At 42.2% G+C, this 15,560-nt stretch overlaps 1 protein-coding gene across 2 annotated transcripts; it reads left to right on the top strand.

Annotated features, from left to right (window-relative positions):
• Positions 1 to 1,738: 1,738 nt before the first annotated feature.
• osr1 (odd-skipped related transcription factor 1) lies at positions 1,739 to 11,895 on the top strand. 2 transcript variants are annotated; one of them, XM_019265277.2, is made up of 3 exons: positions 1,739 to 2,477; positions 8,471 to 9,169; positions 11,171 to 11,895. In XM_019265277.2, exons 2-3 carry the CDS (start codon positions 8,499 to 8,501, stop codon positions 11,301 to 11,303), a joined length of 804 nt encoding a protein of 267 aa, XP_019120822.1. In that variant the 5' UTR covers positions 1,739 to 2,477; positions 8,471 to 8,498; the 3' UTR covers positions 11,304 to 11,895. The 2 variants fall into 2 exon arrangements, with proteins under 2 accessions (XP_019120822.1, XP_027142834.1); XM_027287033.1 differs by having other exon boundaries at positions 8,468 to 9,169.
• Positions 11,896 to 15,560: the final 3,665 nt, after the last annotated feature.

The raw sequence follows: 15,560 nt of genomic DNA, 5'->3' as shown, positions 1-15,560 counted from the left end.
TACATATAGAACTTGTATGGAGGGACGTGGTATCATCTGTCTCTGTTCAAAGATGTTCTCTGGTGTCCTTCATCTTTCTCCAGCCATCCACAGATGCCTGATCGGTGACCTTTGACCTCTTCTCAGTGGATACTGCGAATGGTCTGGTGATCACAGACTGGTCTTTATTCAGTCTCTTGTCACTGTTTTATTGGCTGTTACATGTGATGTCATTCACATGATATAATTAACACAACTAGCTTTCCAGTCTGTGAAGCCAAAAGCCAACATGGAGTGTCTTGTCGCTGGATTATTTCTAATGACCAGCAGGGGGCAGCTCCATTGGCTGCAACAATGAGTCAGATAGCATTGAGTCTTATGTAAAAATGATTCATCTTCTCACTTGGTTTATGACCTCAGTGAACAGTTTCCTCATGAGTTTATGGTCATAATATCTAGTTTGAAGTCTTCTCCCAAACAGCATGATGTTCATCTTGTAAACCATGGTTCCATTTAGAGGAAAATAGACGATAGAGCAGGGTATGCTATATGAATCCATATACTATACTATATATTTTCAGAAGGAATATGAGAATGTTAAGTCAAAACCAAGCACAGCCAAAGTGACATTACATCATCCAGGAGCTGTGGCTAAATATGGTCACTTCAAAACAAGATAGCGACACCCGTCATGCCAAAAGAGGCTTTGTCCTCAAAACAATGGGTTAATCTGGTGGGTCGAATGGTGTGCGGTGAGTAAAAACAACTAAATAATAAGTACACTGCAATATGTCACTATCTCATAGAAAATAGTCTTGCCTTCAGAAAGTCTGTGCAAACCCAATATGTCCCACATATCCGGACTGTCATAGACACTGTACAGCGACAGAAACTGCTCGTGATAACAAAAAAAGTGTGAAAACGTCAAATGAAAACTGGAGAAATTCAATAAAAGTGTGCTGCCAGGAGGAGCAGGGCACCCTCATGTGATGCAGGATCACACTCTCCCTGTGTGCTACTTGAGAAATGAAGCTTGGAGTGAGCAGGAGCTCAGCAGGAATGTCGTCCAGCAGAGGGCACATTTGTTTCGCTCAAACGTGCTTTTCCTCCTCAGCCTGCTTTGCACTACAAGAACACCACAAGCTCCCCTCAGCTGTCTCCATACTGTCCATTCTGCCTCAACGCAGAGCTTCCTAACCTGGGAGTCGACTCCTCCTCGAGGGATCCAAAGATAATTGAAGGAATAAGAAGTATGCACACAATTCTCTGCTTTATGTTTAGTTTTTCAGGCTTTTCTCAAAATGTTTAATAAATGAATGAACTGCTCGTGAGTCACTTCCACAAACAGACGTGGCCTCAACGTGAAATAAACTGACACCTCATGAAGAAGTTCAAATGATTATTCTTCCTTTTCATCTTTTTTTTTTGTTTTTTTTGCTGATATTAACATTTATAGATGCCACGCGACATATGATATTTCACCACATGTGAAATGTGATAAATACATAGACACCTACAGTGTATTGTGAAGAAATGAGCTCAGAGCTCACCTCACTCAAACATTCTCCTCTCACCTGTCTTCAAATGAAAAGTAAAGGACAGTTGTTATTCATTCTCATCAGGTTTATTAGGATTAAAATAGTTGTATTTGGTCTTGGGGATCAATCATAAACACACAAACAAACAAAGCTTTTTTTGTGCGTGAAGTAAGAAATGAGGAAAATAAAGATATAAATATATGTACACTATTTTTTCTCTAAATAAAAAGAGCTGTACAGATGCATGCAGGGAATTCACCGTATTCATTTTTCACAACTTATCATAAATGAAGATGATTTTTACAAACACATTGTATGCATGTTCATATAGAACAGAGGCTGCAGGACAGACAGACAGAGAGAGAGAGACGTTCTGCACTGACAACATGTTTCATAAAGTAAATCCTCCTCAAACTTTCTAACTTTTTGGGGGTTCATTGGAGCCGTGCGCGCCGCCGCTCCGTGTCCACTGTGCGCCGTTAAACACAGCACACATAAGGCTTTTTTTTCCTGGCTGACAGCGCAGGATCATATAGCAGCGATGATCTCCTGTTGTGTTGTCTTGCGTTGTATGTGGGCTGGCTGAGTGACGCGCCAGTACGAGTCGGACTATGCGCTGCAATAAAGAGGCAGCGGCAGCTGAGAGCAGCAGAACAGTGGAGAGGAGAGGAGAGGAGTCCCGACACCGCAGCCACACCATCACGACGCATTACACCGCGCAGTCACACACACCGCACCTCACCGCAGAACGCCACGCACCGCCGTGCCTGCTCACGCCTGCAGCCACAGTGCCTTGAAACTCACTCAGGAGGAAACCAGCAGCAGCGCAGGAGGAACATGCTGCCGTCTCATTAACTCATCCACGCCGATAAACAAAGGCCGGTCAACGGGCTCCAACACCCTGAACCTCCGGCGGGACCCCCGAGCTGCAGAGGGAGAATTAAAAAAAATATTTTATTGGTGAGTCTTTTTTTAAAATTTATTTAATTTTTAAAAAATATGTATTCTAAATGAAACGCATTGTCTGAACAGTGAAAAGACGTGTTTGGATTTTATGAAATTTAAAATGCGAACCTCCACTCAACATCACTTATTTCAAATAATTCTATCATAATTGATGGATCAGATCAAATTGTAAAAAAGTCTGCAGGATTGAAGTTTACTTTTTTTAGATTTGCAGTGCGGATTGTACAACAGGTGTGTGTCCTGCGCTTTCTGCACAGCCACGCTGATAAAACATCTTCAGTGATCACTAACTACAGAGATGTGCGTAAACTTTAATACACACGGGACAGGAGGAACACACACACCAAGACACCAAACACACTTTTACTCATGGTGAACTCAAACTTTCTTTTACACACGCTGAGACTAAAGGCTAAAGGCTAAGCTGTCTTTATCTTGTCGGGTTCGCTCATGAATCTTTGATGAGTCTCGGTGTTAATTAAAAAAAATCACCTCCGCGTTTTACTAATTAATGATGCCGCTCCGCGTAATGAAACAGCCACATTCATCAGATAGGACAGAGGTCTGAGAGGTGGAGGTGGAGAAGGATGACCTCCCTCATCACCTCTCCTTACCTTAAGGTGGAGGCGGCTGGACTGGGGGCACTGACACGGACCCCCTTAAAAGCCTGTGTGATTGACCTCTTAGAGCAGCAGCATCCACAACTTTCACTAAAGTTAGATAAATGTAGTGCATTAAAAAGTGTTAGAGTATTTGCCTCTAATATGTAAAAAAAGTTAAATGTGTTCCAGCTCTGAGAGCCGGCCTTGTGAATCCAAACTGCTGTGTTTATTTTTATGAATGCATTTGTTTTAGATGTAGAATACAAATCTGTCTGCTGGACAAGACAGGAGCTTTTCTGTTCACTGATTTATATTTAACGTCTGCTAACGCAGTAACAACGTTTCCACTGGAAGCTTTTTTTTGTTGTTGTTGTTTCTCAGAACATGCTCAAAGATTCAGTGGGCGTACCTTCAAACATGAACGATGACTCAGGCTTCACAATCAAACAGATATAAAAGAATTTTAAAAAATAAGTTTCATCAAATAAAACAAAGACGTTGGTTTTAATTGGAAACAGGCTGAAAAGTTTTGTTGTTTGAGACAAACATTTAGTGAGATGGAGCAGTCGCTGCATATATTCAGTCACTGCCTGCAGATGCTGATTTCATTGCTTTGCGTGTACTTTGCTCAGGTGAATACACCTGTGGTGAACGTAGAGTCAACACTGCCTTCTCATGTAGGCTGGATTAAACAGCTGCAAGGTATAGGGGGTCCTAACCACGCCCCTGCGACCCTCTACTCCTATCAACGCCAAGATACAAATAAAGATCAGATGAGTGGGGTGAGGAGACGGTGTGAAGAGGCCGTAAGGTGTGGCTCATAACTTGTGTCGCTTTTTAAAAATCAATACGGAAAAGAGAAAAGAGCAAGAAAAGACAGAGAAATCTCAGTTTTTCTCAGTTGCAATGGTGTTAAAAAAAAGCAGACCAATATATATATATATATACTATATATATATATATATATATAATATATACAGATATATATATATATATATTCCTGGTGCATATAGATTTGTTTGAGATGTGGCCCGCTTGTCCAGGGAGAGTGTGGAAGCTTCAGTCTGAATGTGACTACAATGTCTCATTTTACCCTGTCCACTGTAATCCACAGCTACTTTTTACTTTCAACATACATTCATAAAGCCATGGTGGATCCCAACTTGGGTGAGGACCTTCTGGGAGTCTATAGGAAAAAAATTATGGGGTCCCAAGAAAGAAAAAAAAATCCTATTAAGTCATGTGAAATTACTATTTTTTTTTTTTTCTTTTTTTTTAAATTTGGATTTTGCCCTTTTAAATCTTCAAATGAGGAAAAATTCATTGTGGCTCTACGTATGAGTGATTTGTGGAATTGAGTTTTGTGCTGGACTTCTGATGGAACATTTACCACAGCATTTATCTGCTAGCCTTCATTTATTTCATGTTCTGTTGACAAAATGTGGAAACATTCTAGATGAGTGGACTCACAAAGCAGCTTTTTAAGTGTAGAACATAAACTTCACCTGGAGGCTGAATCCGTGTTTTCCATAGTTTAACTTCACCTCCATTAATAATCTCCGGCTGTGGAGTGTGTACTACACCCAGCCTGATCATGTTTACACGGAGGTGAGAAGCGGCATCTCAGGCCTTGACAACGAGGCCCTCTGAGGTGCTGAATCTCACAGTCTCATCCGGAGCGGAGGGCCCCACATGGCTGTGTGGATCTGGAGGCCCCTGGTATGCAGACATCAAAGGGTTAAAGGTGAAGAGAGGCTCAGCAGCGCTGCACTTATCTCCTCTAATGACCTCCTAAGTAAAAGTCAATTACTTCTGCGTCATGATCAGAGAGGAACAGACCACAGGGGGCTGTTTGAGCTCCGCTGCTCCTCATTACAACCCCTTCACTGGAGTTTAGCAGATGAGCGGCCGGGCCTCAGGCCTCAGGTTCAGCCATTTCTCATTTTCTTATTAAGTCCACGTATTAAAACCTCCTGAGCTCTCTCTGGCTGCACGGTGCTGCTCAGATTCTTTCAGGACAACGTAACAACAAGCAGACAATGAATGAATGAATCACTCTGAGTGGTACAACCTCACCTGGCTGACTGGAATACCATTTATTGTATTAATGTCCTCTGCTGTGCAGGCGCCGATGAAATCAGAAAGTTATTCAGCGGCTCACGCTCGCGGATGAATTTACAGCGTCATGCATTTAACAACGACTCATACTCTACCTTCTCTAATTAGAATGATTCATTATAAAATATTCAATGTGTATCTGTATTATTATGTAATATAATGTTGATGATTGTTTTTTTTATCCAAATGAAAACTAATCCTCATCAGATCTTTACATCAGATTTAAATATTCAACATATTCCATGCGTTGCTTCACACAGAACATCCCTGGCACATTTAACTCTGGGCTCGAGCATCCAGCAGGAGAAACACCATGTTTGTACACAGCAGAGGTTCACTCTTAATCGAAGTAATTTTCCTTTTCTCGGAAAAAAAATAAAATAAAGCTAAAAGTCCTCATCCTGACAAATGCTGTCACAACTAACCAAATCCAATCAAATGAAATCTAATAAATCACAGCTGCGGTAATGTTCTGTTAGAAACAGCCAACAGCGTGAGATGAAATGACTTTTCAGTTCAAGACTTTGATGAAAAAAATATCCTGTCAGAATTAAAAACAATCATTCTAAAAAAAAATAGACCCGTCCACATGCAGTGTTGTGTGTGTGTTGACTCCGTCTTTCTTTCTGCAGAGTAGCATACCTGCAGTAGCACCTGGGGAAAGAAGAACTTGCAGTGTTATATTACAAAAGATTTTATTAGTGGAGCATTAACAAGTGAGAAGCATTGTAATGTGCGGATACACAGATGAGTCATTAGTGTGTTAAGGCGGTGATGCGGCAGCAACCGTGAGGAGGCGGGAGGGGCGTGGCCTGTGAGGACTGGGACGTCCATCAGCGTCTGCCTGAGACAAAGATACATTATTGTCTATTGTTATTCCTGCTTATCAAACCTGATTTAACAGCTCACAGGTATTTCTCTGGCTGAATGCTGTCATTCTGTTTCTCTGCCCTCAACAGCCCCGGGCATGTTTCTGGGAACAGGAAACACCCACACACACACACACACTGCCTTTTTTTCTGTGTGATGTGTGTGTGTGTGTGTGTGTGTGTGTGTTAATGCTGCCAATTGTTTTGTGCTCGTTTTGCTGAGACATTTACCACACACGTACACGCATGTTTATCTTAGCATCTTAGTACATTTGTGAGGACCTTCAGCGACGGCTTGATCCCTATTCCCTGTCTCTACTGTAATTAGAGCTGCTAGATGACTATTGGAGCCGCACGTTATCAGGAGCAGGCCGGAGTTTCTTCAACTCTTAAACGAGTAAAAAAAAAAAAATAAATAAATAAATAAATACACAAAACTGCAGAATGTTTGGGTTTGGGTCTGATATGATAATACAATCTGCAGGTAATAGTAATGTTTTCTTTTTTCTAATGTTAAAAACAGGTTACAGATAAATAATGGAGGAAGTTGGGTTGGTGGTGGTGTGTAGAGACTTTCATGCAGGAGTATTTGGTTACAGACCTGCTTTTCAACCATAACCACGATCGTTCTCTAATAATCATACAGTAGTTATTATGTGCAAATGTTGTAGAAAGTGAAGTGGAGTCCGCTGTGTGGATCCAGCCTTTCACAGCCCCAATAATCTGATCAAGACGTCCCATTCAAGCCAGACTGGATGTGTATTGACTCCTGATATAAGTGTGTGTGTGAGTGTGTGTGTGTGTGTGTGTGTGTGTGTGTGTGTCTGTGTGTGTGTGATGGGGTGTGGGGAAGCTCCAGGGTTCTGGGTGTGTGGGGGTGGGGAGTGAGTGTAGCAGTAATACGCATATCAAAACATGTCTGTGGATTTCATCAGGTAATTCAAAATATTTGACCTTTGCAGAATTTCACACTAGTCCAAGCCAAAAAGTTCAACCATAAAAATCCCTGCAAACGTTCCACCACCTAAAAGTCCTGTAAGCAACAAAGACTTACTTACTGTCCCCAACGTTTCCTGGAGGATTGATGTTATTGTTTAAGAAATCAGTCAAGGAATCAGTCATTAAGTTACGATCTAATGTCCCAATTCGCCAATAATGGCAGCACGGTCAATGGCCCAGCACTTCAAAGTCTAACACTGTAGGTAGCCCTGAAGTGTCGGTTTGCACATGCAGGGCTCTGTGGTCGAGTTAGCAACAATAAATATGCAACATCCAGTCAGTCATTGAAAATAAAGCTTACTTATAGCTTAGTCACAGTTAGGGTCAGGAACAAGACTAGCTGGTTGAACTGTGGAAGAAATCGTGGTTTGGTTTAATGTACGTACATATGTCACTTCTGGGGCACAAACAGCCAACTCCAGGATGGAAGTCCTGTGTGTGTTTGATCCATTTATCCACCTCTAAACGCAAACGACTTTCTCACTCTTTAAACTACATCAGCCTTACGCTAACATGCTTAACGTGTGCATCCAGAATTGATATTACAGGAGTATCTACATTGCCATAATTTGAAGCGTATGGTCACTGACCAAGCTGTAGTAATTGTATGGTATTGTGTGAGGAATGCCAATGTGCTGTGCTTCGTTTAGGATGAGTCAGATTTTTCCAAAGGTGAGATAAAAATGTGGATATCAATCTTGTACTGGTGTGTGAAGTACAGAGCTGGAGTCAAGATGTAGCCAGCCTAGCATAAGGAGTGGAAACAGCAGGGTCAGTGCGGGTCAAACACTTTCAAAGCTCAATGATTATCTCTTTGTATCTCATTTGTTTTGTTCACACAATTAGAAACGTAAAAATGGACTCATGGATCATGTTTTAGAGTTGCTGCCAGAACTTTTTCTTGTCAAGCACAGTCCAGTCTTCTTGCCAAGCTAGTAACCACCTTGACTTCAGCTCCATACTTAAGACTAAGATGTCACATCCCTATTCCCATCGTCTCTCATAGTCATTGTTTTCACCAACAATTCTGTTAAATTGAACAAACCTTGATATTGAAGATGGAACACTCATTTTCCACAGCTGAAAAGTACAATGTGAGAGGAGATGATGATATGATAACAGACCAACTTCCTGTAAACTAGGGTTTAACAGTCATCATTTCGAAGTTTCATCCATTCCAAAACTAATCCGGTTTCTCGTATAAATGCTGTTGTAGTTATGCTATGCATCTATGTTTGTGCGCATATTTGTTTTCCAGTAGAAATTTGTGATCAAACCTCCTGGAAATGACAGTTGCTGTCTTCAATGAACTTCCTTATGAAAGCATTATAAATAAATCAATGTGACTTGGCCCAAAAGTTGCATATTTTCATCTGCTAATGTTTTCTGTCTCTAGCAGAAGTCCTGTTGGATTTTGTGAAGCAGCCATGGGCAGCAAGACTCTGCCAGCACCAGTCCCCCTCCACCCGTCCCTCCAGCTGGCCAACTACTCTCTGCTCCAGAGCTCCACAGGCCTCCAGCTGCCAGCAGATCATTTTCACAGCATCTACAGCTTCAGCGCCCTACATGCCATCCACCTTCATCAGTGGACCCTTGGCTACCCACCTTTGGCCCTGCCCCGCTGCACCATCTCCAAGCTGCCTGGCCAGTTCTCCTCCATGGCCTCTATACCCATATTCCCTCACCTCCTGCAGCCCAAGCAGGACTCGGCGGGGCTGCTGCAGATCTCTAAAAACAAGCCCCGCTTTGACTTTGCCAATCTGGCAGCAGCAGCCACCCAGGAGGACCATCTGAAGGCGGAGGACCTGAGCATGGCGGGCGCTGCTGCCGCTGCACAGGCATCGTCTCACCACCCGACCTCAGGTGGCCTGGGATGTCTCCTGGATGTGACGAAACTGTCCTCCCCGGAGCGCAAGTCCAGCCGAGGTCGACTGCCCTCTAAAACCAAGAAAGAGTTTGTCTGCAAGTTCTGCGGCCGCCATTTTACCAAATCCTACAACCTTTTGATCCACGAGAGGACGCACACGGACGAGAGGCCATATACCTGTGATATCTGCCACAAAGCCTTCAGAAGACAGGACCACCTCCGGGACCACAGGTGAGAACCAGAGTTTTATCAAGTCAAACAATATACAGAAGACTTTCTGTGGGAATAAAGGGTTACATTCTGTAACTGTCAATGCAACAACAATGCCCTCTTCATGCAGCAGTTGGCTAGGTGTGGTAATGGGTGAGGTCTAAAGCTTTCTCTCAACCTCATTGTTTAGTATTTATGCAAATACTTCTGTCACTTTGTATATAGCTGCCATCAAGTTGAGACTGCCCAAAAGTGTGCCCCATTATCCCCATTGCATCTTGCATTGCAGCATCACAGTCCACACTCCTGTCCACTACTGTTGTGCACATATAAGGATGACATTGAAATACATAGGTTATGTTAATTCTCCAGTTAGGTGGCCATTCAGAGAGCTATAAACACATTTACCTTTAGATATGTTCAGATGAATCTCTATAAACAGACACAGATGAATGCAGGCAAAGGACTGAGATTTTGGCATCCAAAGCATTCTGGTTTCCATTTGTAGTCTGTGCAGAGAGCATAAAAGGCGGAACACGTTGGCTGAAATACAATCTCAGAACTCATTGGCTTTCGGCTGATGATGATTTGGCTCTTTATTAGCTCATTTTTGTTTCTCGTCATTCTCATGTGTCAAGTTGCTGATCAAACTGCAGAGGAAGTCCTGGCCTGGATATTTATATTATCCATTTCCATGATGACAGGGTTCCAAGATTGACTTTATTGATAATCTCCTCAAAGACATGACATGGTGTCTACACAGAAGGTGTATCCTAGCACATTAGCAGAGGAGCAACAGCTCCAGTCATCATTCTGTATCTTCACAGGATGCATTCAGGTACATCATCACCTGTGTTTCAGCAGCATTTGAGCCCAGCGACAATCATATAAAGGAAAATAGAACATCATGGGTCTATAATGCAAATGAAACATGAGCTGCTTCGCAGTCTGTTACTTCAGAAGTGTGCAAGATGGACAACTGAGAAACACTCATATGCCTCCTGTGTGGACATGCTGTGTGGCTTAATGAAAATGCTAAATGCCAATAGTGCCAACAATACACGGATTTTACCTTTTGATTGGCATGTGTATGTAAATACCAGCACACCAAACTTGTCAAGACCATGACTCATTATGTAGTTAATATATTAAGCCGTTATCTGTGTCATAATTCAACATTGTGTCAGCAGTAACCTGACATGCAGGCACAGGTTAATGAGCAGGGATCAGGGTGTCAAAATATGACAATAAGCAGAGCAGGTTTAAAGATCCTGTAGGTGTGTTACATGGAGTTATGTAAACCAATCAGTGTAATGAAATTTGTGAAACAGAACAAAGGTTTACTATGGGGACCTGTTGAATGATCCCACATGTTCAGATATTAGTACAAATACAGTACAAATGCAAATAAAACTCAGTATCTAAATGCCTGTTTGAATGTAATACACTATTTAGTACTGACATGAGCGTATAATTAGCATCATGTTACCAAACCTATTAGAACGCCTCCAGGGAGCATTGGAAATATCAAAATTACTGATTGAGCACAAATCACTGATAAAACAAACACACCGCAGGGAAAATTAAGATTTTATTTTTTAACGTTGCAAAGATGTGACTTGTTAGAACTCGTTCTCACTCCCAGCTCATCAAATACTGCCTTGATCAGTGTCACTACGCAAAATATGACACTGTATGTACCCCTCGAGCATTATGTTTGAACACAGTAAAATGGTGCTGTCAGTCGTGTAACATGCTATAAAGAGCCAAAAGACCCATAGGGTTTTGACTCAGACGACCTTGTCTCGTGTGAAAGCAAAAGCGAGAGCTTCAGTATAAACACTAATTTTCTGTGGGATTTGTCTGTCTAACCACACATTTGCATCAAATCGTTGAAATAATGAGTTTGGTTCTTTTCTTTGGAAGCCAGCATCTCAGTTCAGTAGTAATGTTGATGCCCTGAAATCTGACAAGATTCTTGCTAAATACTAACCGACTGCTCTCGTTGTGTTCCCCCTGCAGGTACATTCATTCCAAAGAAAAGCCCTTCAAGTGTCAGGAGTGTGGGAAGGGCTTCTGTCAGTCCAGAACTCTGGCTGTCCATAAAACATTACACATGCAGGTCAAGGAACTGAAGCCAGCCAAGATCAAGTGATTGACTCTGCCAGCAGGGAAGGGACGGGGACACTGGAAAAACAAGACCAAAGACAACAACAGTCAAAGAACAACCAAAGACTTTTTCATCTCAGCTGTCGGAGGTTGAGCCCTCTGCTTCGATGGGAATACTCTTTTTTTCAAGGATGAAATATTTCACCAGCCAGTTCTTAAAGAAATAATGCAGAAATATGCCTTAGTGGAGAAGTGTAAGCTTAGTTGTCAAAGCCTGACTTGGCAAAGAACCCAGTGGATGTGTGGAATGTGAAAAGGATTTTAAGAAAAAAAAAAAAAAAAAACCCTTGTGGCTGCTCAGTGCGAATACTTAGCTCAGAAGCTTATAATCCAAAGACTTTATGAAAGGGACATGACTCTTATGCAATTATTTTTTTTTTTTTACAAAAACTGAGAATGATCCAAGCCATGTTAGCATAGACACATTTTCCTCCTTTCAATATCACATTCCAATGTTATTTTTGTACAGATACATTATATCAAGAAAATGTATTTTTGCACTTTAACCTGATTATTGATTATTTACATATATCACTGGATTTCTTAAACTTATTTTCAAAATGAATAATCATTTCTAAATAAAATATTTTACTGTAACTGCCTGGCTGTGAGTCTGAGTTTGTCTGTGTCAAATGTTGAGGTTTCATCATCAGTCAGGTCACTGACATGGTGACAGACCAGCCACCTACTACCGTCTTGCATTTTTCTAAATGTTTCTAAATCGTTGTCCACTTTTTAACTCTTCACTTTCAGAATAGCAACAAAAGAAGCAGCTGCATGTGAACTGATATGACGAGAGGTCGAGCAGTGCATTGCAATTTACATGAAAATACTGTAAATTTGTCAGCTTTTGTCCAAAGAACCCAGTCGACAAAATCAACAGGTGGTTCTGAGCCTCGACTGCCCTGTTTCAGTCCACCTTAGTTGGTAAAATATCAATATCATGTTTCCACAGAGCACTTTGGCATAATCAAAGCTACGTGACTATTTTGGATTGGAATGAGCATAATCCAGGTTAATATCCAACTGACACTGAGAAATGCAGCAGCAATATTGTGAAGCAGTATCATCCACATCATGTTAAGGGGGTCTTGAAGAAATCTGACCTGAACCAGGAAAATCCAGACTTTGTTTGAGAGGTGATATATGTTGAAAACTGAATTTCTTCATTGGTAGCAGACCTCCCTCTTTTTCTACCTTGTGCACTACATTTACCTTCTACCATTTTATATTTCATTGTTCACACTGCTCTCACAGAAATTCACAGAATGGAATGCTCAACAAGTCACTTGCAATAGTACTCACCTGTCTGTCAAAGCGTCCATACTGTTACTTCTTCATAACTTTAAGTCTTAATATAACATGAACAGGTGAGCTGTATATAAATCCACCCTCAGTACAGTTGTCATGAACGGGGAAATTAGCTACAGAGACCAAAACTGTTTTTTTGTACCAGGCTGTAAACATGTTTATTTCTGCTGTGAAGTTGGACATTTCAACATGGGGACTTATGGAGGTTGACTTGTTCTGGAACCAGCCTCAAGTGGACGTCTGAGGAACTGCAGCTTTTGGCAGTTTCACTTTGGCTTCAGTTTACAGCCAGAAAGGTTGCCGCTTGGTGTAGAGAGATAATCATTTAACAGTTTCACTTGAACATTTATTTTCCAGACATAACGTTCCAGAGGAGTTACTCCTATGTCGGTTACAGTTATTGTTAGAGGTAGGGTCATTTTTATATTTGTTTTTAAGAGGGAAAGAGGAGTTCTGTCACCAGTAGGTGACAGTAGATTTAAAGGACCACCATGAGCCTCCAGTACAGCTTCAATGTTTCTTGTTACAGATGTGTGAAGATATTCCATAATTTGGTGTTTGATAATGGTGGAGAGCACTGTCTGGTCCTCATATGCCTTCATGATGTCTCTATTTGTTCAGGGGTTTTATTTCATCTGTCAATTGTTTCTTTAAGGCCTCTGGATTTTTTGGGACATTTTGTACCTTGCAGACAATGTGATGCCACAATTAGCTACCAGGATTACACCTACACTCTGCAGTCAGTCAAATGTTTCCTTCCTACTGTGTGCAGCAGCTGTATGACTGCTGAATCCAGCTTATTTCACTTGCATTTTGACTGACCACTTCCTGTGTAAAGCTTGACTTCCCTCGGTGACCACACACATAACCACGCACGTTTAGGTGGACGTTTGAGGGGACGGGTATGACTGATCTTGTTTCACTGGTCAAAGTGGACTTGTAAACAAGATGTGTGTGTTTGTGTGTGTTGGTATTTTCAGTGTGTCGTGCAGGAAGAAAGCTGCTGGTCCAGGGGAAGGAGGAGAGCCGAGCGGATGGTCGGCCTGTTGCTCACCGTTTCTCTTGTAGCCAGGAACTCATCAGTCTGTCATCAACTCCCTGAGTAGCCAGGGACACACACACAAACACACACACACAGACACACACAGCTGGGCAGGTTGAGATGACAGGGGGTGGTGTACGTGACATAGGGCTTGTCGAGCTTTTGTGAAAAGGGACGTTACCTCTGCTCCATGGCCTCCTGTCCTCAGGCTGCTGGCGACATTATAAACCTTAACTACAGGGCAGGGAGTAAAGAGCACTGCTATCAGACTCTAGTAGAACAAACATGTCGACTTGTGATAGTCTGCAGGCCCCAAGACTGCTCGTAGCCACCAGTGGTCACGTCTTAATGTTAATGGCAGAGGCTGATAGTGTTAGTTGTGTTCCTAAGCATGCCACACATGCATCAGATGCTTTTTACCCTGAATCACAGTCTACCTCCTTATGTCTACCTCCATCATCTCTGAGTGTCTTATATGTGAGTGTTATATGTGGTTTGTGTGGTTTTGTGCGTTCATTTTAATTACATATCTCATTTAAAGTGTCTGCATGGTGTGATTCCCGGATGTCATTGTCAGTGTGTCAGGGGTTATAAAGAGATGTGAGCCCGATTACTGTCAAAGAGTGTTAAAGGCGCAGTGTAAAGGATTTAGTGGCAACAGGCTATGAAGTTACAAACTGCAATCAACTGAATACCCCTCACATCAAGCTGTCTTTCCTAGTATCAAGGAGACGTGCAAAAACCTCAGAAGGTGGATGTCTAGAACCAGTCTTTAGTCTGTCCGTTTCGGGATACCGTACTGGTGAAGGATTCCGTGGAATAGGCGTCACCTTCTGTAATCGAGCCCCATAAATGTGACTCAGTGGACCATGCTTTGAGTGATGTAAACAGGAAGTCCTTTCTTCCATTGATTATAACACTAAAGGAAAGTTTCACATTTTGTCCATTTTCAAACAATACTGACATGCTCTGTTGAATGCTGAAACAGTTATTAGTCACTGTAAATGTTCGTGAGGGCACATTCAGAAGTCACTGAGTCACTCACATTCAGGGTGTCTCTCAAAGTTGCATTGATTTTAGTAAAAGAGTCTCCACAGGGAATCTAGGATTTAAAAACCTGTCTGGAACTTTGTATTTGCTTTGAGCATGTCAAGCTGAGCATGTCACTTATGATCATTTATATATTATATTATTTCACACTGCACGAGTGAAAGAGAGTATGTGACAGAAAGCGCTGCTTATCGGAGTGGATGTTTACCATATAACCCCCCCCCATGGCCTTGGATTTACCTCTGTGTCCTCTGGGCCTGGGGGAAATGTCATTCACTGCTACTGTCCTAAATGAATGATTTAGGAAGGGCTGGTGGAGGGCATGAAGGGGATAAGGTGGTGCTTCACACAGTAGATGCTACTCTGGGCCACTGACACGTTTATGGTTTCCGACCGGCAGGGTGAGTTTGAGGGTGGCAGGATGGACGTACAGTCAACTGACAGACACAAAGCCGACAGGGACTGGCTGTTCCCCCCCAGGCTTCCTCCAGCGAGGGAGGAAAGGGGAAGGAAAAGTGCCCGCCCCTTCTTCCCCTCCTTTCCAACAATTATAGAGCAGGATCAGAGGGCCAGGAAGGTGAAAGCAGGTCTTGATGAAAATCACTTCCACGTGGTTTTGATGGCCTCCCCAGCCTACTACAGCACAGTTACACAGACATACTAACAGCTGCCACTGCTGCAGACAAGGAACACTTGTAATAATGATTACAGCTAACTGAATATGTGGGACTGATAATAATAATAATGCATAGAATAAAAGCTTAGCTTTGAAATGTTCTAACATCTTCAGCCTTTTCTTTGTGCTGCTGCCTGTGTGTCTGCTTCTAATATGACACAGAC

The sequence above is a fragment of the Larimichthys crocea genome, chromosome I, assembly GCF_000972845.2.
Source record: "Larimichthys crocea isolate SSNF chromosome I, L_crocea_2.0, whole genome shotgun sequence".
NCBI lineage: Eukaryota > Metazoa > Chordata > Actinopteri > Sciaenidae > Larimichthys > Larimichthys crocea.
The sequence above is the reverse complement of the archived record's forward strand: the minus strand, read 5'-3'. Positions and strand labels throughout refer to the sequence as shown.